We start from the raw sequence: 26,230 nt of genomic DNA, 5'->3' as shown, positions 1-26,230 counted from the left end.
AGTAAAAAACAAGTGCAACTAATGAAACTTGATTCACAACTTGACGAAACAACTAATGTAGGATCTAAAATTCATAACATTACTTTACCAAATTCGAGTAACATTACAAATAAAAGACAAGTTAAAGTCTGCTCTAAATGTTTAAAAACTCACAATTACAGAAATTGTCCTGCTTGGGGAAAGAAATGTATAAAATGCAAGAAATTTAATCACTTTGCAAACGCCTGTAAGGCCCAAAACATTCATAACATTGAATCTAATGAGGACATTGAACCTAATGAAGTGGGAATTAGTGGCGAGAGTCAGGACTTAAGTATTGAAACTATTGTTGTCAACACTGTAGACTCAAAACATAGTTGGTGTCAGAATATTACCGTAAATGGGGTTGACATATCTTTTAAGCTCGATACTGGCGCCGACGTCAATGTTATTCCTTACAAGCTTTATCAACAAATAGCTCCTGACGCTAACATGACGACTCCAGGTAAACGCCTCAAGTCTTATAGTGGGCATGACATCAAAGTTGTAGGTACTTGCCTTCTAAATTGTACACTGGGGGGTTCTAAAAGAAATTTTTTAGCAGAATTCTACATTGTGAATGAAGATGCCTGTCCCATATTAGGGCTTAAAATATGCCAAGAACTGAATCTCATTTCTAGAGTAAATGAAATAACTAAACCAAGTGAAAGTGTGTACGATAGGTTTTATGATGTATTTGGTGATGAGCTAGGAAAATTACCATTCGTTTATGATATAAAACTTGAAGATACCGCAGTTCCTAAAGTTATTCCTGCCAGAGCTATCCCTAAAGCTTTAAATGATACAGTTAGGGAAGAGATAAATAAAATGGTCAAAGACGGTATTTTAAGAGAGGTAAGCGAACCTACTGATTGGGTACATCCGATTGTAATAGCAAAGAAGCCAAATGGTAAAGTTAGAATTTGTATTGATCCAAGAACTCTTAATAAATATATAAAAAGGGAACACTACAAAATGGCGACGCTCCAAGAAATTTTCTCACAGTTGGATGGTGCAAGATACTTCAGTGTACTGGATGCTTCTTCAGCATTTCTACAGATACCGTTATCAGAGAATAGTTCTCGGTTATGCACCATTGCTACTCCTTTTGGCCGATTTAGTTATTGTAGACTACCTTTCGGATTGAATAGTTCCCCAGAGATTTTCCAAAAAGCAATGGACCATGTAACCTGTGGATTGGAGGGAGTGAGTGCATACATAGATGACGTCCTAGTGTTTGGTAACTCAAAAGAAGAACATGATGAAAGACTGGCTGCTTTCTTAGAAAAGGCAAGATATTTTGGACTTAAGCTGTCTAAAGAAAAAAGCCAGATTGGCCGTGAAAGTGTCCAATATCTAGGTCACAAACTTACTCCACAAGGTATTTCAATAACCGAATGCAAACTGAAGGCTATTCAGGACTACCCGAGCCCTAGGGATAAAAATGACCTCCAAAGATTTTTGGGAATGATTACATATGTAGGAAGGTTCATTGATAATCTATCTGATAAAACAGGACCACTACGATTACTGATGAGCAAAAACAAGTCTTTTATATGGACAAGTATAGAACAAAAATGTTTTGAAGCATTAAAGGAGGAGATAACAAAGGTTCCTGTTTTGGCCTATTTTGATGGAAGAAAGAAGTCTACCTTGTCTGTAGATGCTAGCAAATTTGGCCTCGGGGCCGTTGTTTTTCAAAATGACCATCCTATCGGCTACAGCTCTTCAGCTTTAACAGCAACTCAGCAAAGGTACAGCCAGATTGAAAAAGAGCTTCTGGCAGTAGTAAATGGTTGTAAAAAGTTCCACTATTACCTATATGGAACAGACTTCACAATAGAGACAGATCACAAACCTCTACTTGGTCTTTTAAACAAACCTATAGCAAGTCTATCACCACGGCTTCAGAGAATGATGATGGAACTGATGAGATACAATTTTAAATTAGTTCACGTACCGGGAAAAAAAATGTTCATTGCAGACTCCCTGTCGAGAGCTCCAATAGATGAACATTTAAACACAAGTTATCTGGACAACGGAGCTGAGGTAGTTTACTCCCTGGCAGTTTTTGCTAATGACGATGTAGTAAATAGACATAAATATGCTACAGAAAGGGATGCCGCACTAAAGCAAGTACGTTTTTACATAGAACATGGATGGCCTGAACACAAACAAAATTGTGATGACAAAGCTGACCCTTTTTGGGAAAAAAGGTATCAATTACATTTATACGATGATCTGATATATATGGAAGACCGACTTGTTATTCCGAGTGAGCTGCGACCCGACATGCTGAGGCAACTACACGCTTCACACCAAGGAATTAATTCGTGCCAAAACAGAGCACAGATGGCTTGGTACTGGCCAGGAATGATGAGAGACATAAAAAACACAGTAGACCAATGTACAACATGCCAGGAATACCAAAGATCAAACCCAAAAGAACCTCTTAAACCATATCCAGTGCCAGAAATCCCATGGGAAGAAATTGGAGTTGATTTCTTCAAAATTAACAATACCAATCACATGCTAGTGATTGACTATCATTCCAAATTTGTGGAAGTAAAGAAGATGAGTACAACAACAGCTGATTCAGTAACTGCAGGATTGACACAGATATTTAGATCTCATGGCCTGCCTAAGAAATTACACTCCGATAATGGCCCTCCGTTCGATAGCCACAAGTTTTCCACGTTCACAGAAAGGTATAAAATTGAGCATATAACTTTGTCTCCGTACTACCCAAAATCTAACGGGATGGTGGAGAGGGCTATACAAACTTTAAAGTCAATGCTGTCTAAAACGCTAAAGACCAAGGGAGATCCAAACCTGGCCATAATCGATTACAATAATACTCCTAAAGCTAATCTCAGAGCACCTGCTCAAATGCTAATGGGAAGACTACTAAAGACTGTTCTTCCTGCTACTAAAGATTCCATGAAACCACTCTTCCCTACCAATGAAACAGTTCTAAATTTGAAGCAAGCCCAAGAAAAACAAAAAACATATTATGACAGATCGGCTCATCTACTTCCAGAATTAAAGGAGGGCGAAGAAGTTTATGTCCAAAAGGGAACTCGAGAATGGGCAAAAGGAAAAGTTGTCAAGAAACACAAAAGCCCGAATTCCTATTTTGTACAAATGGACAGCGGAGCAGTTTTCAGAAGAAACCGGTGCCAACTAAGACAATTTAAAATGGAAAAGAAAAAAGATTGAAATTGAAAAAAAAGGACATGTGACATGTGACATTTATTCTGTCTTAAATCAGATGATGTAATATTTATTATTATTATTGTTTGTTGTGTTTATGTTAGTTTTGGAGTTTTTATGGTGAGTTCTATTAAAAACCAGTGTTCAGTACCAATAAATAAATATAATTTATGAAGCTTTATCATTCCTTTAAGTTAGAATATGTCTTCCAAAAAATATTTTCTTTTTGAATAAAATCATATTACACTGAAATCACAGAAAAGTTTAACTACAAAAGATCCACCAATACGATTTTAATATAATGTTCTTCCAAAGGAAGAGATACCATATAACATACTAATAATAACTCTGATGACGTAGAGTATAGGAAATATTTTAATCATTGAATGATCAACCAAATTTGGCAACTAACGCAATTAATATCATTATTAATTTTACACCTATTACTCTTTAAACAGTGCTAAATGCTCAAAATATGTATATTTCACCCAATTTATCGCTGTTAGATGAATTAACGTAAGCCTTGAAAGTAACCGTCGATTTCGACTTGTTTCACCTAGTATGTTCTGATAGCTGTCAAAATGTCATGATGATTACATCAGTCCCGTGGAAAGGTTGATTGATACTGCATAAAAATTAGAAACTAACACACATAAACGTAGAACTAAATTTTTATAAATATAATTTTACTTTCATTTTTATAAGTATACTGGTTATGTTTCAATAAAAGCTCAAACTCGAGTATTTATAATTTTTGACTAGACGGCAGCCTCATTTTCTGTATGCAACTTAGGGCGGGTTTCCGAGCTCGGGAATACGTAATCCTGGAGTTACTTAATCAGTGAATATAGTTAGTCATCGAATAAAAAATCGGGTTTCAGAGCTCGCGAACTAACTCCCTAGTCCGCAGACTAGTCTATTCGACGACTAACTTTATTCGCCAACTTCTGGACTACTTATTCTAGGACTAAGGTAGGAATCACGGGGAATTTTAGTTTTTGAGTGGTGGTAGGGGCAGCGGACAGACGAATTTAAGACGATACCTGCCAAAGTTGTTCACGGTCAGCGCTCATAGCTACATTAGTGTCTACTCTCTAGTCTGGTTCTAATCACTTATCAGTTGGGATAATGATTCCTTGAGTTTCACTGAAGATGGTAACTAAAAGAAGATATCGTGTTCAAAAACGTATGCCGAAATAAAAAACCCAGTTATGTGAACCATCATTTACAAAAAAAAAACCTGAAGGTTTATTTATTGCTGTTAAGTTTGATAAAAAAAAAAACTTCCCGATTGAAAAATAAGGTGTCATATGTGTTAGCCTATGCCTTTACTTTGTCCAAGTTATTTTTTTATGAGAATCTAAAAACTGTAGGCATTTGAGATATTAGAGATTGGTTGCGACTTTTGTAATCCTAATGCAAACCCCAATAATTGTCTATTTAAGGTCTTACAATTATTTTGAAATGAATACTGTATGATGATAAAAAAATAAAGGGAAATATTTTATTATTCTTTGAATGCAAATCAACCGTAAAAATTATCATTATTACAACAATTTGTTGGTTTAACGCTCTAAGAGTAGGCATAGTTATAATTTATCTGCTTAGAATGTATTTGTGTTCTCTGATTGTTTTGTATTTTAACAATTCATCTGGAAGTACAATATGTAGTAGAGATTAAGTAGGTGTCCAAGCAACTTCAGTTAACTTCCAATCATCTGAGCTCCGGTTATCTGAGACTCCAGGTTATCCGAGTTAGCTCACGGCTGAAATATTTGTTATTTAACCAAATTCCAAATTATTATACTAGATATGAGTTTCAATTGAAAATAATACTAATACAGAAGTCTTTTTTCGTTAGGCATACTGTTAATTTTAGTTAAAAGTATTCCTTAGTAAAATACTGCATTACAGTAGACTATCCGGACTCCTCAGTGCCGAGGCCAGTCCGAATAACGGGGTTTCCGGTTAAACCAACGTCCCCAAAAACTCGTTAAAATGGACCATTTAAATGCATGTAAACCTATGTAACATTATGTACCGCGTATTAAATACGTATTTAGATTTGATAGGCCCTATATTATTTTTTTCATACAGTTAAGTTTTTCTTTCTGTCTTCGTTATATTATTATTTTAAAATCTACGTTTAGTACCTTATAATATTAATTTTAGGGACCGTTTGGCCTATTATAGTCTTGAGCATAAATTGTAGATAAACGGGTTTCATTCAAAGATGATTTTGCATACTTAAGAGAAAAATAAAATTTTAAGGAAAAATATCAAGAGGAATGAAATTGCCAGTAAATTTTATGCCGATTAAGAATTTGACATTTATATAGATACAACTTCACAAATTGAGTACTTACGCCAAAAGTTAAGTTAGTCCGCCCCTTAATCCTGCCCTCCACCTGGACTAAAAATTGCTCATATTTATTCCTCGAGTTAGTCTTCTTGCCCAGTTGTGGATTATATATTTGGCTCCGAAACCCGATCGAATAACATTTAATTCGAGGATTAAGTAGCCCGTGACTCCGAAACCCATGAGAGTAATTCAGGGACTATGTAACTCTCGGAATAGACTTAGTCGTTGACTAGCGTAATCCTGGAGCTCCGAAACCCGATTTTTTAGTCCTAGAATAAAAACTGGTTTGAACTGGATTTTAGTCCAGGAATAGCGTTAGTCCCGAGCTCCGAAACCGGCCCTTAATGTGGCTAGTTCAATAAAGTTAAAGTTTTGACAACGCAATAATTTATATTGGGGTTTACCTTTTCAATGGAGAGCTTAGCATTGTATACATTTTATTTACAACAAAAATTTGTAATCACAATTAGTGGAGTCTTTGACGAATAATTGTAAATTTAAAATTACCATGTTATTCTTATGAAGAATAAAAAAAATCTGTTATACTGTATTTTGCTTGCTTATGAATATACTTTGGTCAAATTTGGAAATGCTTTTATTTTATACTAAACTATTCAAAAAATAACTTTAACTCTCCCTGTTGCAGCAAACCTAAGTACAGTAGCCTACTTGTCAAACTAATGATATTTAAATAGGGAATAAATGTGATCATTTTAAGGAGATATTCTAGTGTAATGGAATAAGGCAAATGGAAATTCGATTAGTCTGCAGGTTTGCTACGGAGGGGGTAAATACCACTACTTTACACTCTTTACAACGCATCTACGGACCCACAAAGATGTTATGTGACGCGCCGCGTGTTGTAGCTGCTACAACGCTAGATCGTGTAGTGCCTACATACCGAACCACGGTAATCTCTGCAGCGACATCTGGCGGAGACTGTACCGTTGGACTTTGTGAAACGCTCTGTTTATTTGATATTTTAACATTGGACTTTGTGAAATTTGGACAGTGTAAAAAGGTGGTTATTTGAATGTTATAGTTTTGGACTTTATGAAATTTGGACCTTGTGAAAAGCTTTGTTATTTGATATTTTAACGTTGCACTTTATGAAATTTGGACCTTGTGAAACGCTCTGTTTATTAATATTTCAACCGTTGGACTTTGTGAAATTTGGACTTTATGAACCTCACCCTTCAAGACATGTTTTTGTAGTTATAAAAACAAAAAGCAAAGTTTCATTATGATTAAGAAAATAAAATAATTCGGAGAAGAAATGCCAACAAAATTTGGGGCCAAACGGGAGTGGTGCAGCGAGTTACTTTCTGCAAAATATCAACATGTACGACTGCGCTCTAGCGGTCATGCTCCAAACTAGCGTAATGATATACATCTTACTTCAGTTGCTAGTGTAGCGGTACTGGGCTCATAGGATCGATTTGAGGCTCGATTAAGTCAGAGATTTCTTGTGCGTGCTATCATTCTAAGTCCTAATATGTTATTTAACTAAAATTAAATAACTGAGCCAAGCCACACCTATATCACAGCCATTTTGATGATCTAAATTTAGTAATGCATTCTACCAATTAAACTAATAAATAAGAATAAGCTAAAAAACTCCTTTCGCGCCTTATGGGCCCGAAAGGTACTGATAACTCAGTTTACATAATATAAATATTTAATTAATGATAGAATCCCTAACCCCTTAGTCCCCCCCCCCCCCCCCGTACTGAAAAGAATTAGAACATGATATTTAAATAACTAATGATTTAGCTTAATACTATAACTTATCGATTTCATTCCCGTTCCTTGACGATGTGAACACTCCGGGGACTCGAGGCAACGACTGACCTCCTTCTACCCCTTCCCTACTCCCTCCAGTGTTCGCGACTCAAGCGGATTGAACCGGTTGATAGCAGCGCTGCTGTGAAGGGTTACACGGTTTGTTTGCATTGTAAAAAAAGTAATTTGATCTGAACGAAGGTGCTAAAATGCCTTTATACAATATGGTCATTGAGTGAAATTCTGATGACATTTACTTTACCTTAACAACTCCCAAACAATTTTAACCACACACTTTACGTTATGAAACTTTACGTTGTGAAACGAACACGCCCTGTTTATGCTCTAGCGTTATCAAAAGTCTTATACTCAGTGGTTTCCTATCAATTATAAAAAATATGGTGGTAATGCTTGAATTATATTTTCTAAACTAATGCCCTGTGCTGGCTGTAAGCTTGTTCAACTAATAATACTGCTAGAAATATATATACACAGTGGACAAACATTAAATGATTTCAATGGTTAGTTGCATAAATTTTACTATGTCTGCCCAACTACGGCGCCGCTTCTATTTATATGTGGATGACTTACCGGAGAGGAGTGCGGTGGAAGTAAGAACTTAAGGCCGTACTAGGTTTCAACAGTTGCTGTTTTGAATACATATATTTTGGGTTATTTTGGCAATTTTTGCGTATAAATGTGACAGCTATTAATATGGAATGTATGTGAACTAATTATACTCACAAATGTTGTCGTTGACCACGACCGTATCCGAGAGGCTGTTGGGAGTTCCGGTTAAATCTGCCTCTGTTGTTTAACCTGAAACATTACAACTTGATAATATGTCTGATTTTGATAAAATTTAGCATGAAAGTGGGGGGCTGGAAAAACAAGATCGGGTAATGGGAATGGGGTATTAATTTAGTAAATTGGTTTATTAACCCTCCAAAGGTCCATAGTTTAGGCCTTAATGTCCACCTATTTTTGGCCCCTTTGCAAGGTTTTATTAAAACGGATCTGAGAAGCTTAAAACAATGTTAATTCTAATGTTCTATATACCATTTTGTTTGGAAAATCATGGGCTTCAATATTATATATAAAACATAAAGAACATTTAAAAAAAAAAATTTTTTAGGTAAAAAAAAATATAATTTCGAAAATTTTCAAAAAAAAAATAAGTTCGCGCTCAATGAAATTGTATATATTATAGGCCTATAAATATTTGAAAATAGCCACTTTGTTCTAAATTTAATGAGGATTACAAATATATAATCATATAGCGAGGTAAGTTATCAAATAAATAAGTTATGAGCGAAAAACGGATTTCAGTACATAGCGTTTAGCTAAGAATGCATAGCCTAACCATAGCTAGGAATCTGGCTGATAATTTACATCAATATCACTACCTACTTCTTCAGGATCATCAACCAGCACTTCAAAACCACTTAAATCTTCTTATAATGCACCACGTATATCACTACTTTTGATTTTTAACACTAAAACAATGATAAACATAATAAAACACATCAGTCATCGGTCCGAGGTTAAGTAACCTGTTTACTAATATGCACGTCAGCTGTCTGCTACAATTATGATCGGCTCAGAGAACAAACAGCGCTTAGAGACAGACCTTTAGAAAGCTTAGAATCTAATGAAAAGAACGATACCTAACTCGATCCAGTTCAATCCGATTCAGTCAGTCATAGAGCCTTCGCCGTAAACGATGTTTGTGCGTCTAAAAATAGTGTGTAGCGTGACACTACACAAAGTGTGTTATGCGTCTATTTTTAGAAGCGTGACCTTCGGAGGGTTAAAATGTTTACCCTTAAAACATGAAAATAGCTAATTATCATTACAGCCATGTAGTTGCTGCCACCCGACACTGGTTATCAAGTACCAGAGTTCCTGAGTGATAGTTGCTGGGATTTCTTGTGTATCATACAAATGCTTAGTGAGCCACTGGTTCGTGATACAGCTACAGTAACTCCAGTCTATCGGCATTTACTGAGGTTTAGAGTGATGTGTTTTTGTGCACCCAAGTAGTGCATTTTTAAATACCTTTGTTTATTATATCTTTGTTGTTTCCAATGGTCAGTGTTCATTGGTGGAGGTTCCTCATTCCTCCATGTTTGAGGCTGATCCTGTGTTGTCTGGGCTTGTTCATCCCACTCTTTATTCACATCTGATATAGCTTCTTCAGCCTAAGGCATTACAAAATTATCAGTACACTCAAATCACTAACTAGAAATTAAACTGTAAATAAAGGAATTCTGAGAGGGGGGGGGGGGTACTTTTTAAAAATAATTTAAGAACTGGAAAGGACCCAATCAGAATATTTTAGGACTTTAGACAATGGACCCAAATTATCTTTAAAATCTGTTGGCAAACATTTACAATAATTTGAAAATGATTTGAGGAATTTGGGGGTTTCAAGGTAAGTTAAATAGTTTTAATTCTAATTTTTTTAGTATTTATTGTAGGTATTAAAACGCGAGACTGACTCTTCTAAAAGGGATATATACTTTTACAAACTCAAGAAAACATAGTACAAAAAGAACTTAAATTTTAATCAGACATAACGATTTAAGACCAACTATAACAATCAATAAAAAAGAAAACACTAATTGCAAATGTAAACAAAAACATGTGATGGATTAATTAATATAAATAATCATCTAGATACAGTCCATTTACAACATAGATGAATTAATTAATATAAATAATCATCTAGATACAGTCCATTTCCAACAGTAGGGGATGCGGTACAGAAAATTTAAGGTCAGTATGGTACATTATTTTTACAAGGTTGTCAGCAGAAACTATAAATGAAATTCACACATTTTTCCCGGTTTTCCTGACTAAAAAGTACAAAATTCCCGGCGACTAATATAGGCTACAGTACTTATAAAAAAGCCCAATTGTTGTAAAAACAAATTAAAACAACAGCTATTAGTAAATAAATAAAAACCCAAATATGTTTATTAGCGCTTAAGGCAAATTAACTCTTAATAGCCTATTCACTCGACAAACATTGCAAATTAAGGTTAAAAATTAACATTAACAAATTTAAAATTTTGCAGAATAAACTTGTAGGCCTACTACTGAGTTGGGCCTCCTCAAGCTGTTTTGAACTGCGGAACGTTACTATTTTTGCGTTATATTTGCCAATAGCAACTATTTTTGCGTTATATTTGCCGATAGTTACTATTTTTGCGTTATATTTGCCAATAGCAACTATTTTTGTGTTATATTTGCCAATAGTTACTATTTTTGCGTTATATTTGCCGATAGTTACTTATAATTAACTTTGAACCAGTAAAATAACCAATAATTATTGCAATTAAAAGTTATGTATTTTCCTAAATTAACATAAATGTAGTACTTTGAAACAAAATTTGTGGTAGAAAATGGTTTCCTCAGGCCTACTGAAGCAGTTTTTAACATTAAGTTTTCCCGTTATATTTGGTGAAAAAATTAAAAAATTCAAATTTGTTTAATAATTTTCCAAAGCAGAGGCCTAGCATGTTTACAAGAATTTTTACAGACAATATAAGATAAGCAAAATGTAGGCAATTTATTTCCCTACGTGGAAATGTGATTGATATGCATGAACAATTTTTTTACTAGAATTACGGGAAAAGATACGGAAATTGGGGAAAATCAACAATGTTGCGCTGTACATTTGAAAAATAAAAGTATAATCAGAAGTATACAATTTATATACTAAAATTGTTATGTTTATAGGCCTAAAGGTAACAATACATTTATCCATAATAATGTCATATTGTACAAAGTAATAACTTTTTTATGACTTTACAAGTTATGACTTGATAAACAAAATTTTAGTTTTGCCAAAAACAAAAATTAGTTATTCAAAGTTAGATCTAATTTTTGTACTTTCCTATACTGTAAATAAATAAATACAGAAATAAATAGATAAATAGTACATGTATTTATAAGGAATATATTTCTGAATCATTATTGTGTCGTGAGACAGATACGGATTGTAGGCTAGGCTAGGATTTAGGCCTAGGCTATGGGCCTAACCCATAAACAATCACTATTTCAATAACACAAATTCGGACATAAATAATAATAATTACCCAGAGTAAATAAGGATAAATACTACTACTAACTTATACACCACCTGACAATACACTTCTTTTACACTAAAACACTAATATCTGATGAAATTTAGCATAGATAATAATGTAGCCGCCCTGAAAACCTTACTTTGATTCCGGCGAGCAGAACGCAAACAACTTGTTTATCTCGCTACAACTAATGTCACCTGAATCTATATACTGAAAGGCACCAAAACATAGAAATAGAACGTTTTCTTAGCTTCAAATAGGTACGACTCTCATCACTCTATGTCAATTATCGACACACTTCCTAACGTCGTATGACAAAAATAAAGAACTCAAGCTCTTTCCAATGGTACCAACCACTTCCTGTTTAAGCCAAAATGAAGACTAGATTTTTTTCAAGAAAACAGGTTTTACAAGATTTTGTCGATCGCGGCTCAAAAATGTTACGCGCACTAAATATTGTTCAAATTATAATAGCAGTTATATTGATCTGTTATTGCTACTAGGTTCATTTATATATGAAAATAAAAGTTCAGAATCTCCTCTTTCAAACGGTATCAAAATTATTACGCGTCTGGATCATTTTCATTACGTAATAAACGTTAACAAGCGCATACATGAAACGGAACATATATGGTGCATACATACGGAAGGCAGTCCTTGGGTTAGAGAAAAAATGCCAAGAATAAAAACGTTTTTAAATTGCATTTACTTTAAACAAAATTATAAAATATAGGGTCTTCCATAAAAAAAATCAAAGTTGGTGGCCATATTGGAAAAATTGCGGCTAAATTAGTTTTTCAACTTAAACAAAAATTGTTAGGCCTAAATAAGAAATCCAAGTCAGTTACCGTTTAAATTTTTTTATCTCTTATAACTTCCGAATAAAACATCTGGCGCTCATAAATATCAATCACCCTGTAGGGTTATGCTTGATGTGTTTATGCTTGATTACAAATGCAAGATAACTGATATTTTAAAACCAATAGACATTGAAATGGAAATTTTAATGATGAATCAACATAAGATTGATTAATAATAAATAACCAATCAATCATAGATCCTAAAGTTCAACTTATTTTATACAAAATTTTAACTGACCTTTGTTGCTTCTTTTTCGCGGTCCATTTCATCACTCCAGTTTTCACTTTTGTGATTAGGCTTACTTTCGTTTAATGATTCCTAAAAGAATAAACATTATTTATCAAAAGTTAAGTTTCGTTTAATGATTCCTAAAAGAATAAACATTATTTATCAAAAGTTAAGTTGAAACTATGTCTACATGAATGTCTTTGAAAAACTTGCCTGACCTTCTAAGACTCTCTTGGCTCTTTACAACATCATTTAACTTAAGACAAGATAAGGCACAAGAGGCTCAGCTCTAAGATAAACAACTTAAAGATAACACTACAATGTTATCTGTTTCACAGCTGACTCATATAACTACTTTACTCATTAGGATAACAGCCAGCAAGCAAAACCCAACCAAATGCCATTCAAGATCTGAATAGCCTAATTGGATGACACTTTTGCAAAAGTGTATGGACATTTAAATAGAAAATTAAAATGTCTTATGTTTGAGTATTGACTTTTAGATAGCCTAGGAAAGCAAACATACCATTCATAAAAACCACCTGTCTTTTTATATATATTTTTTTTTATATAAAATATTAAAATAGAACTGAATGAGCCTCTCACAGAGTGAGTTATTTTCAAAATGCTTTTTTCTCTCTTTATTATAGCAAAATTCCCATATATATGTATATATACATATGTACATATATATATATATATACTAGCACACACCCAGCGTGCATTGCAGCGCTAACAACTATTATTTTAAATGGTAATTTGTTCTTTACAATTTATATCTTTATATTTATTAGGTGTATGAATATAAAAGTTTTTACTTTGATAAAGGTTTTTACTTTTTATGTTTACATATTTAATACAGTAGGGGAGAATTTAAATGTTTTTGAGTGCACAGGTGTGCTGCGATTGGGGTTTAATATATTTGGTCTTATCTAAAAGTAAAATAGTTTTCTGTGCTGCATTCTGTGGAAATATTGTGGCACTATTCCAAATCATGACTAATACAGAATGTTGTGATTATTCAATTCCGATATTATTCTTATGGAGAACAAGATAACTGATATAGGCTAGTTTGCTTGTTTTTGAATATATTTTGATAAAATTTGGAAAATGCATTTATTTCTTACTAAACTATTTACATTTTATTTTACAAAAAACACATTTTTACCCTCCCTGTTGCAGCAAACCTAAGTACTCGTTAAACTAATTAAATTCTATTTAAACGGGGAACAAAAATGTGATATATTTAAACAAAGAGACATTTTAGTGTAAATCCAATCAGGCAAATTAATGGAAATTTGCTTAGTCAGCAGGTTTGCTGCGGTGGGGGTATTTTACTATTCTTGACCATCAAAACATAATATTTTTCAGTTTCTTTAAAAACCATTTAGGTCTATAGAGCGTAAAAGTAGAGTAGAGCTTACGATGAAACAAAATAAACAATTATTGTAGATTTTCCAAAAGCCAAAAGGTTTTTATAATTCATAGTAGGTTAAAACTTTAGAGAAAAATATATATTTAGTTAAAAACTTAAATACGTCTTTCAAAGTAAATTAGTCAGTAATCAATCCCATTCTGAGACTTCTTATCACTCTCAATAGTAAACATAATCTGATTTTGATATACAGATTGGAGCTAACAATAGTGGGACTATATATATATTTTTTAACAAATGCACTTATACTTTGAAAGCTAGGAACAGATAATTTGACTGTTGAAATACACACTAAAATTTTAATATACAGTAATTATAAAAGGCTGAAATCCTTTACTCCCACCTAATACTCCTGGTGCAGGTCAGGGTAGCTAGGGGTAAGATAATTAACTAGGGGCTACTGAACTATTAACATATAACTAAAATCACTCTATATTACCTTCCCTGCAACATCAGCTACCTACGTACTCGTTAAACTGAATGGTTTTTTTTTTATAAATCTGATATTTTCAAAGAGATTCGGTGAAAATATTATCAGGCAAAAGGAAATTCACTTAGTCTGCAGGTTTGCTGTGGCAGGGGTAATTAATTGCCTCTTGGTGACCCTACAGTTTTCATAATTATATAGGTCTCATCCAGTCCCCATTATGTCAATTTTGTGAGACTGATTGTACAAACTGATCAACGACTTACCAAATGCTTAGTCTCAGTTTCAGGTACACTTGATGTTTCTTCAAAAATATCCTCTTCCACCTGAGTTGAAGCTTCAACCTCAGTTACTTTGGCTGGAGTTTCAGTATCTTCCTCAGAAACCTATAAAAACATCCCACTGTTGTTTCAGACCATAACTAACACTATGAAAAACTACTTGCTAGTAATACCCTAATTAACTTTTAAAGTAAGAACAGATATACCCAACACAAGATGAGCTTCTCACCTTTCAGAATGACACAGACAACACATAAAAAGTACACAAAACACAACACTAAAACGAGTCCATCCCATACAAAGTTAGCCAATTTTTCCTTTCACGACCTCAACCACACACTTTACATAGAGCCCTACTATCGGGTCAAAAAGTATAGATACTCGAGTTTGAGCTTTAATTGCAACGTAACCAGTAGACGTAGAAAAATACAAGTTACATCATAATTTTAAGAATTTATTTCTGCGTTTATGTGTGTTGGTTTCAAATTTTTTATGCAGTTTCAACTCAGCCTTTCAGCCGGTTGAATGAAAAAAGTACAGGGTTTTCGGCGCTTTACCAACAACGGGCGACTTCAACACTTTATAACAAACAAACTACTTATCTAATCGTCATGAAACTTTTATAGCTTTTAGAACATATACTTATAAAGCATATTTTTAAGTTTTAGAATTTTTTGTCAATAAAAAAAATTCTGTTATTGTTTTTGTAAAGGCATTTTATTTCAGGGACGGAACAAGTTAGAAACTCCGATGAAAGCTTAAAATAAAGCCCTTAATAAGATACAAATGAAAAGTTGAGTTGCACACTAGCTAAGTGGCCTTTAATAATTAAAATGGACGTATAATCAAAGCTGTTCTTAAACGCAATAGTGCGTGAAATTTATACCGCTATCGATCCGCAGGCAGGGAGTTCTCCCTGACCGAGACCGGTTTTGGCAGCACAAAACAACAACATTTTTCTACGTCTACTGGTTACGTTGCAATAAAAGCTCAAACTCGAGTATCTATACTTTTTGACCCGACAGTAATACTCTGTAACTTTCAATAATCCAGCACCGGTCTAATCATCTGAAAACATCTATGAATGCTGTTTTGGCCATATTACCATGATTCACAGAGTTGGGAGTGATCGTAAGATGTGAAGAGTGAACAGCAAATATCAGTTGCACTCAATTGAATTCAGGGGCATTTAAATTTCATTTTATATCTTTAGCTTTATATATACTGTTACCCACTGTATACAGGATGAATTTTAAATGAGTTCCCCCCATACTTTTTTCTACATTTCTTAAGATATCAACTCCGGACCACGTCAAATCATAGTAGAGTAGTAAGTACTTCATCTTGACTGGGTAACAGTTTTTGGCCGCCATCTTGGATCCGCCATATTGGATACAAAGTTATTTTTTCAAATGTAAAGGTGGGGTTGTGACCCATCGTTTCAAAACAATATTTTTACGCTGAATACAATGCTGCATTTCGTTTAAAAAATCTTGATCCATTCTAAAGTTATGATAACTTTGTATAATTTAATTTTTAACCCATTTTAACATTGTGCATTTACAAACTAAGGCCATAATGTCAAAATGGTGCTAGATAAAGATAAGTACACATCACCATTCATTGTCAATCCATTTTACTTGGTTATGATGGATATATTTGTTTCGGCCGCCATCTTGGATCCGCCATTTTGAAATGTGATAAATTATTTTGAATATAAAGGTGATATTGTGACCCATCATTTTGAACGGTCGGATCCAAGATGGCGGCGGAAACAAATACATCCATCATAACCAAGTAGAAAAAGGACAACGATGAATGGTGATGTATACTTATCTTTATCTTGCACCATTTTGAGATTATGGCCTTAGTTTGTAAATGCACTTGTCAAATGGGTTAAAAATTAAGCTATAAAAAGTTCTCATAACTTTAGAATGGATCAAGATTTTTTTTAAACGGATTGCAGCATCGTATTCAGCGTAAAAATGTTGTTTGAAACGATGGGTCACAACACTGCCTTTAAATTTGAAAAAATAACTTTGTACCAATATGGTGGCCAACAACTGTTACCCAGTTAAAATGAAGTACTTACTACTCTACAATGATCTGACGTGGTCCGGAGTTGATATCTTAAGAAATGTAGAAAAAAGTAGGGGGGGAACTCATTTAAAACTCACCCTGTATACTGTTATGTTATACTGTGCTGTTACCCACAGGCTTCACCCCGTTTGACATCATAAGTATTATTAAAACTATTGATTGGTTAAGCTAACCTGAAATAAACAAAATACAGTAAAAGAAACAAATAATCCCACCTGATTTTAATAAGGTAATAAATTGAAAGAATAACAAACAAATAAGTACAGCTGAGGTATTTTTAACATTAGGTATAATATGAAAAGTTCCCTTTAGAAAGGAATTACGACCTTAAAGGGCAATTTATGAAATAATGGATAGTTTTGCACAAGGTTTCTCGTCATGACAAACATTTTAAGTATATGGTTTATGGGGGTGTGAGGTGTGACTTATAGTTTTCTCAAAAGTTTATGGGTACTTTTGGCTTTATATATAAATCTACTAAAGTACCGTAAGAGGAAGTGCTAAAAAAAACACAAAACACAGAACACTAAATAAAACACAGAATAATGGCCTGTTGACCAATGATTATCTTTAGCAGTTTAATGTTAGCTGTATTTTTGCTTGTCTTGCAATAACGGCTGTTCATTAATTCAGCATTTTCAATAATCCGTCACCACCATATTACCAAACGAGCCAAATTAGCAAGTGTACATTGTAAATATTTGTATAGTAAGCACTACTGGCATCGTGTAAACCCGGCTTAAGGTCAGTGATACATCTTTTTACAGCAAGAAACATCCAAAATCCTTTCACAGCCATTTCACTATAAAAACGTCCATGACGAAGAATGCTCAGGCCGACCATGACAGTGCTTTGGCTTTAAAATTTATGGCAGACATTGAGTGCTGCCATACTATAAATTGTAGCTTTGATAGAGGGGTGGACATAACCATTTTTTATCTCTTATTTATTTTTCATTTTTTAGTAAAGGTTGAATCAACATTTTATCTCCTTCTTTCTTGTGAAAATGAAAGACCCATTTTAGGGGGAATTGTGTTTTTGGTGGGAACCCAGACTTCTCACAGAAGATAGCAAAAAAAAAGGTAAAAGTGTGTTTTAGTTTTTTGTATGCTTAACGAGAAAGAAGGGAATTATGAGTCAAACTTCATGGCCGGCCTGAGCGTTCTTCATCGTGGGCATTATTACAGCCATTTTTTTACTCCTTAACCCATTGCCGCACTTCAACCTCGCTCATTGCATTAGGCCATAAACTTCAGGCATCAGGCGATGAATGTCCGCATCTGATGTTTCTTGCAGTAAAAACTGTATCACTGATCTTATCTCAAATGAGGCAGGAGAGAAAAAAAAAGATAAACATTTTCTAGAAGCGTATCTACACAGCGAAATGTTGACTTCAGTTACAGAGCTGCAAATGGTGTGATTCTGTTCACAAATGATGTCAATAAGCACAGAGCCACATTGTTGCGTCTTAAAGCCCTTAAACAACCCAAACAACTCTTATAATTATGGCTGACAATCACCGCTATTGCCGACGCTGCAAGATGTGCTCGCGGGTGTTGCTACAATCACGGTGACGATTATCGGTGCCAACGAGACCCCAAAATATGAAGAACTTTTGTCTGTTCCGACCATAGCCCGGTACTGTCATAGATAAATATGAAGGGTTCTACTGTAGGCTTACATAGCCAGCTTTCCAATCATTCACTTTTGATAAATGGTCTTGGCAAAATCCAATACAGTAGAACCTTGTTAATCTGAACTAATTGGGACCAGGGGTATTTCGGACTATTGAATAGTTCGGATTACAGAGCATATTGTTGTTTTTACATAATAATAGCTAAAATACGACTAAAATTGATCAACATTATTTTGGGAAAAGTGAACAAATGTTTTATAAAGTAAAATACAGTGTTTATTTAATACAGTAGTAAACATGGTGAATAAACAGTACTGTAAATTAAATACAGTATACAATAAAGAACTGCTGTACAGTGTATAGAGTACAGCAATGAGGGGTTCGGATTAGTGGATGTTCGGATTACGGGGGTTCGGATTAAAGAGGTTCTACTGTAAATCCAATTATCTTAGTCAGCAACACTATTTCGCAGATCATCACATACCGTCTTCTCACTAGGTCGCAGCCACCGTGTCAAAGCCAGGTGTCAGCCACTAGATATGTAAAATTTTACTAGATATTTATAGTCTTATGGAGCCCTTCACCCTAGCAGGTCGCAGCAACCAACGTTGGTGGCAGCAAGTCGCTAAAGAACTGCTTAGCTGGTCGGTGGCTGCCACCGAGCTATTTCAGTGACTCAACTCGTAGCGAGCCATCGTAATATACCTGGACTTTCACATTAGGTGGCGTCAACCTAGCTCTCGGGGGTGAGCGTGCAGCTTGTTTTGTCGTCTGACTGGCTTCCCTGTACACCCATCTGTCACTGATATTCACTTGTACTTTCTTGGTTCACTGCTGTTTGTTTTGAGTTTCAACATTATTTATATTGATTTGTTTTGTTTAAATTTTATTGCTTGTAAGCGATATGGGTGAAGATGCCAATCAATTTGTGGATAGTATTAAATGTTTTTTATTAGGTAAGCCTAAATCAATTTGTGGATAGTATTAAATGTTTTTTATTAGGTAAGCCTAAATCAATTTGTGGATAGTATTAAATGTTTTTTATTAGGTAAGCCATTTTAGGCCTAATCTATTGCTTAGCCAAAGAAAAAAGGTAAAGTCTCCACCGAGGAAAAGAGCAAGAAATTCAATTCCATCTTGACGAATGAATCATAAGACACAAAACAGAAGGTCGCAGCCACCATGTGTGAAGGGACAAGCGTGGCTGCCACCCAGTGGCTGAGACCCTAGTGAGAAGGCGGTCTCACTCCATACTACACTCAACTTGCATTAATATTCAGCTTATAATACATCTAGGAGGTTGTCTGTCTCAAAGTAATGACAATGAAATAATGATGCAAAATTATTACTTACCCCTTTAGCTGAGACCACTGGAACATCAATTGCTGCCATTGCTGTAGTTATGGGACTGAATTCAGCTGCGTTGGGGGACAGCTTCTTTGGAGAGGATTTTAAGCCTTCGTCACTTTCAGGTACTAATACTTCAGGTATTTTATCTACTTCCTCCATTGGTGGTTGCAGCAGTATATTTACATTATCCTGAGTCTCTGTCGTCCTCAGTTCCGCTGTAGGTTCAAGCCGGGATTTGAAGGTGTCAATTTCTCGGATTAAATCAGCAATTTTTATTTTTAAACACTGGTTTTCTTTTGTCAGCACCTCAATTGTTCCATCTCGATTGTTAAGTTCCGATTCCCACAATGCGTTCCTATGACCGCATTTCGAACAAATGCTAACAGCGTCTTTACTGTTAAACTGGAATTTCCGGGAGGGTTGAGGCTCGCTGGGCAGCCCCAGTGGCTGTGGTTGTTGCTGCTGTTGCATCATAGTATTTGCATGCCACATCTGCTGTGTATCCATAAACACTGGCCGAGGTACATACATTTGTGGGTATGGGACATACCCCGCCTGTTGAGGGGTACCGGTACCACCCATCATTTCGGGTGTTGGAATATTACCACTCATATACTGAGGATAATCATTGTTGTAAATAGTAGCTTCAGTAGGCTGGTAGGCAGGGCTATAGCTCATATCCCCAGGAGGCATATGAGTCCAATTAGATTGGCTCATCACTGGGGGGGGTCCAAACCTCTGTAAGGGCTGGAGTTGAACTTGTCTTGTCTGGTTGTTCGGGGGGGTTTGAGGTGGTCCTGGAATATAAGTTCAAGGTGATGAGACGCATTTAACTCCAAATATATAAATCCTAACTTTTGTAGCCTCTTTTAAGCGAATATCCCTATAGGGAAGTAGCCATTACCATAGGTGGCACAGTAAAACATAGGCCCGGGAACGATTTACTTTTTCATTTTGATGTCCCTAGAGGCCAAAAACACCATTTGATCAAATTTGTATATGTGTATAGGACCGTGTTCAAAAAAGATGGGGACATAATTTAGGTAGTAAGTTGATTCCTTGGGTCAAAATAAAGAGAAAATCAAGAATAACATTGTTCCCAAACTCGCTTTGTTAACCAGATTAGATATCCACCATTTTAAATTGTTTAGATAAAAATTTTTATCTTTGAAATTTTTCAACCCATCTTTATGAAACTTGGTATGTACTATGTTAAGGTAGAAGAGACCCATATTAAAAACATCATCAAGATTGAACAAGAAATACCTTAAATATTATAATTTTTTGTTGTAAAATGGGACAAACCTGACTAGCTTCTGCCTTATTCTATCCCATTTTACAACTAAAAATCGTAATATTTCAACTATTTCTTTTTCGATCTTTTTGAACTTGGTATATTTTGTTTCTCCTACCTTAAAAAATACATAAGGTACCAAGTTTCATAAAGATGGGTTGAAAAAATTCAAACATAAAAATGTTTATGTTAAAAATACAAAAAGGCAAATATCTGCGGTTACAAAGCGATTTTGGAAAAAATGTTATTCTTGATTTTCCCTTTATTTTTATCCAAGGAATCACTACGTAAATTATGTCCCCAACTTTTTTGAACTCCCTGTATATACGGTATATTGTATATATATAAATAGGATAATATGTGTCTGTGAACACACAATTACTTGAGTAATTTTTGTCCGACTTAGATGAAATTTGGTTTTAAGGTATAAGATGGGATTAACTTGAATGAGTTCGCTTACCAGTATGATCGGACCATGGGAACAGTGTTTTACGGGGGATTTTATGGGGTAAAAATCTGTTTTTCTCATTTTTGACCCTCAAAGCACAAAACTTCCCAATTTCTCTGAAGACCTTTTTCAAGAGCTTAAAAAACAAATCATTTAGTATATCAAAGTGCTTTTGTACAATTATTGGTAACAGAGAAAATAAAAAAAAATCGCAATTTGTAAATTTCCATGTTATTCTTATATAGAGAATATTGTAAAATATTGTAGTTTGCTTGTTTATGGATATATTTTGATCAATCTTGGCACATTTATTTATCACTAAACTGACTTATTAATATTTTACTAAAAAACACTCTTTAATAGTTTCCTTGAAGCAGGAAACCTAGGTACTCGTTAAACCTAATGTTATTTCAATTTAATTGAAAATCAATTCAGACAAATGGAAATCGCTTAAGGCCAAGTCACATCTAGTTCGCTACTGCGGCAGGAGCGAATTTTGAAAAATCGCTCACACCAAAATGTGCCAAGTCACACCGCACTACCATGCACCCGCGGTAGTGTCCGTCATACCCATTTGCTGAGCGATTTTTGGAGACTACCGCTACGGGAGTTTTGTCTAGCGCAAACGCAAAGGTGAATACGAATGGCCAATCTATTTTCAGTAATACAGTTTGAAATTTAATTTAACATGTTTCTTTTGTTTGATGATGTATGTTGTTTTGTATTATCGCTTCACTACTATGTAATAAATTGTTTTTGTAATATGTTAATCACCAGAAAAAATCATGATTGTTCACCATGAAAAAATAATGTTTATGGTGTAAATTTAATGTTTCCTATTAGTTTTTTTTATATTTATGACGTAAACAAACAATTTTTTATTGTTTCATCAACTGTTTCAATTTTCAACAACCAAAACTGTACAATCAATGTAAACATGAACTTTTAATAGAAAGCTTGGCTAAAAATTGCAATTAGTTTTAAAATGTTTGAAAGTTTTTATTTAAAAAGTAGGCCTAATTAGTCTTTGTAGTGTAGCAAAAATAACATTCAAAACGCTGAAAGTGGATAATTTATCCTCAACCATATTTAAAATGCTAGCACTACGTACATAAGGTCTAAATAAAAAAAAATAATTACAGTTATTTTCTAATGTACAAAAACAAATTAATAAACATTCAATTGCTTCTTTAACACTTTACTACACTTAAAATACCCCCGCCGCAGCAATCCTGCCGACTAAGCGAATTTCCATGTGTCTGAATTGATTTTCAGTTAAATATATTTTAATAACATTATGTTTAACGAGTACCTAGGTTTGCTGCTACAAGGAAACTAACAAAGTGTGTTTTTGAGTAAAATATTGATAGCTTAGTACAAAAAAATTTGCCAAGTTTGATCAAAATATATCCATAAACAAGCAAACTACAACATTTGACCATATTCTCCATAAGAATAACATGGGAATTTTAAATTTACATTTTTTTTTATTTTCTCCGTTACTAACAATCGAACAAAAATACTTTTATATACTAAATTATTTGTTTTTTTAAGCTCTTTAAAAAGGTCTAAAGAGAAATTGGGAAATTTTGTGTTTTGAGGGTCAAAAGTGAGAAAAACCAATTTTTACCCCATAAAACCCCCCGTAAAGCCCCGTTCCCATGGTCCGATCGTGCTGATTCGCGAACTCATTCAAGTTTATCCCGCTTTACACCTTTAAACCAAATTTCATCAAAATCGGACAAAAATTACTCAAGTTATCGCGTTCACGGACGTATATATATATATATATATATAAGTCTATATATATATATATATATATATATAAATTTGAACGAATGGTGTTTTTGGCCTCTGGGGACATCAAAATGAAAAAGTAAATCGGTCCCGGGTCTAGGTCTTACTGTGCCACCTACGGTAATAGCTACTTCCCTATAGGGAAATTCGCTTAAAAAAAAAAAAAAAAAAACAGAAAATGTACAAGATATACGTTTTTTTATGTAAAACTAATTGAAATGAAATCACCTCAAAACTCCTGCCGCGGACGCAGTACTTTTGGTGTGACATGGCTCAAGGTAAAACGTCCGCGTGCAGTACTCCCGCGGCGTATGTCGGGGTGGCATGGCCTTAAGTCTAGCTAATAAATATCTTGGTTGTCTGCAGTTTCAAAGTTTTATTCTGCTGTTACATATGTTTTAGTTTGTATGCCATTATCAAAACCTTTTATTCAGGAATATTAGCCTATAGACCTAGGCCTAACGTATATATCCTGCCCCTGACTATGCTATGTCAGCTTTCGAGATTGATAGGCCTATCACTGACACTAATTCATTGTTATTATGATAGGTATCAACCAAGCTAATACGGATGTTCCCAAGGAAAGGTGTTTGATAGTGGCAAACTAGCCAAAACAAATGTAACACCAGTTCAACAGTAGGGTGGTACGAAAAAATCAAGTTGTGAAATTTAAGTTGCGGATACCGTACGGAAAAGTTGCAATTGGTACATGGAGGAAAACAAAAAGATTTGGAAATCAGAGTTCATCTTCCAATTGCACAATCGGCCAAAATTTGTTTGTACTTTACTTTAATATAAATTATTTATCTTCACGGATTGCTGTATTTTTTTAATAGCTTAAGGGTGTTACTTTCTCTGGTTTAGTCTTTTTCTGTATATTTTTTGGTACCTATTTTACTCTGTGCGTGGACTTAGATTAAGAGCTTCTCTGTATTTTAATTTGCTTTTTAAATTATTGGACATGATTGATCTTTATTATAGTGTATTGTGGCTCTAATACAACCGTCTCTCGATCGGAACACCTACAGCGAAGTTTCGGTGATGAGCTTCTTGCAACTTACAACAGCTTGTGTAAGGCAGGGACATTTATTTATATCCCAATCTGGAATTTATCCACTCTGAATCAAGGATAAAATTTCGTCATCTGGTAAATTCAGAAAAGTGGGGAAAAACACCCTTGTGTTAGGCCTACTCTAATCGATTAAGTCTAAGTAGTCGGATGCATTGAAGTTTAAAGTAGGGGCTACGAAGTTCCTGACAGTTTTATTCTGAGTAAGCTACGTGTCTGTCTTCCTTTTAAGACTCTCCGGAGCCCCAACTCTCGTATGCTTTCTATTATCAAATATAAGGGCAACCAAAATAATTTTGGTGTAAGCTGAAACGAGTTATTTTTAATTACTGGATGCACTTCTGTGTACAAGTCGCCACACAAATAGCGAAAGGTTTGGATTATTCTGTAAACGTGAAGACGTCCATCTTGTATGTAGGCTACTTACTGCACTTTAGCTCAAACGAAACTCGCATGTATGATCTTAAAATACATGAGACGGTTACATCAGAGCCACATAACGTTATAATCTTGGAGATCAATCATGTTCATTAATTTTGAAGCAATTAAAAATACAGAGTAGCCTCCTAATCTAAGTCCAAGTACAGAATAAATAGGTAAAACAAAATATGCAAAAGACTAAACCAAAAAAGTATCAGAGTTGCAGCATGTAAATATTAAACATGTAATTACTGGTCGGAAGTGTAGCTTCCTGCAATGGTGAGTTTTGGGTTGTTTTGATATTGATATTATCTAATCCATCAAGGAGCTGCACAATTGGCTTGCAAACTCAAAAGAAACAAATGTTACGCCTCACATGATTTTTCCAAACATATGAAATGTGTCCAAAAATCCCGACTTTTACTTTAAAATGTTCAAGGAATTGCACGTTTGGAAAAAATACTCCAAGAATATAAATAATTTACATTACAGTTTTCACAGCTCAAAATAAAATAAAATTGCTATAAGAACTAAAAAGTTACAAAGAAATCATTTCTTTTAATTTTTTACTAATTTTTGCAAATTTTTGGCTGATTGTGCATTGGAAGATGAACTACAATTAGAAACATTTTTTTCGTTTTCTTCTATGTACCAATTGCAACTTTTCCGCACTATAGCATCTTTAATTTCACAACTGGATTTTTTTCGCACCGTCCTAATCAACAGTTTGAAATAGACCAAGGTATCCTTTCTTACTCCAAACACATAACAAAAGGTTCAACATCACAAAAGTGCAAAATTTCACATAAAAGTAGGTCTAATAACAGAAACAACCATGCACATACAGAAAGTTACAATAAAAATGTTAACCAGCCCATGCAAACAGAGCATTAATTTAACCTGAAGCAAGCAATTCTTTCTCATAAACACAATGATTAACAAATTTACACAACAAAAACAACATTTTGAACGAGGCATGAGGATACATACTTTCAACTCAAACAAAAATAGCATTGAATGAATCGTACAAACTTTGGTTTAGAGAACCGGTAGATAAATATCTACATAAATTAATATACTTGTCTTGTAAAAAGAATTAATGCCTTTAGGCTTTAAGGAATTTTTACAAGTAAACTTACGCTGACGAATTTGAGAGAAAGAGGGCCCCCTCATTCCAGGTGGCCCCCTATGCATCTTCTTGGATAAACCTGAAAATTAAAGTTTTGATGGAATGATTGTGATAAAGATTTTGACAATAGATAGGACTATTATAATCTTGAAGAAAGATTTTCTCCTCAAAATAACAATATATACTAATCAAGTACTTTCTTTTAATCTATATCAATTTGGATTGGATTCGTTCAAGGCTACCATGATTTTCAATGAAAGATAGCTGAAATTATAAATAAAAACCA

General features: G+C 34.3%; 1 protein-coding gene across 4 annotated transcripts in view; it reads right to left on the bottom strand.

Annotated features, from left to right (window-relative positions):
• The window catches only part of LOC128986823 (uncharacterized), a 96,945-nt gene that overhangs the window by 58,754 nt on the left and 11,961 nt on the right, over positions 1–26,230 (bottom strand). For 2 of the 4 annotated variants that reach the window (XM_054407370.1, XM_054407368.1), the window contains exons 2-7: positions 25,955–26,023; positions 19,791–20,584; positions 14,687–14,806; positions 12,568–12,648; positions 9,434–9,576; positions 8,120–8,194 (exon numbers count right to left, since the gene is read on the bottom strand). In XM_054407370.1, coding sequence (XP_054263345.1) covers positions 8,120–8,194; positions 9,434–9,576; positions 12,568–12,648; positions 14,687–14,806; positions 19,791–20,584; positions 25,955–26,009 — 1,268 coding nt within the window. In that variant the 5' untranslated portion in view covers positions 26,010–26,023. The remainder of the gene's footprint in view (positions 1–8,119; positions 8,195–9,433; positions 9,577–12,567; positions 12,649–14,686; positions 14,807–19,790; positions 20,585–25,954; positions 26,024–26,230) is intronic. The other 2 variants (XM_054407371.1, XM_054407369.1) reach the window with 2 other exon arrangements.

Source organism: Macrosteles quadrilineatus, unplaced genomic scaffold (genome assembly GCF_028750875.1).
Source record: "Macrosteles quadrilineatus isolate MER2022 unplaced genomic scaffold, UCM_ALF_1.0 Scaffold_2__2_contigs__length_208266976, whole genome shotgun sequence".
Taxonomy (NCBI): domain Eukaryota; kingdom Metazoa; phylum Arthropoda; class Insecta; order Hemiptera; family Cicadellidae; genus Macrosteles; species Macrosteles quadrilineatus.
This window is presented reverse-complemented; position numbering and strand designations above follow the sequence as displayed.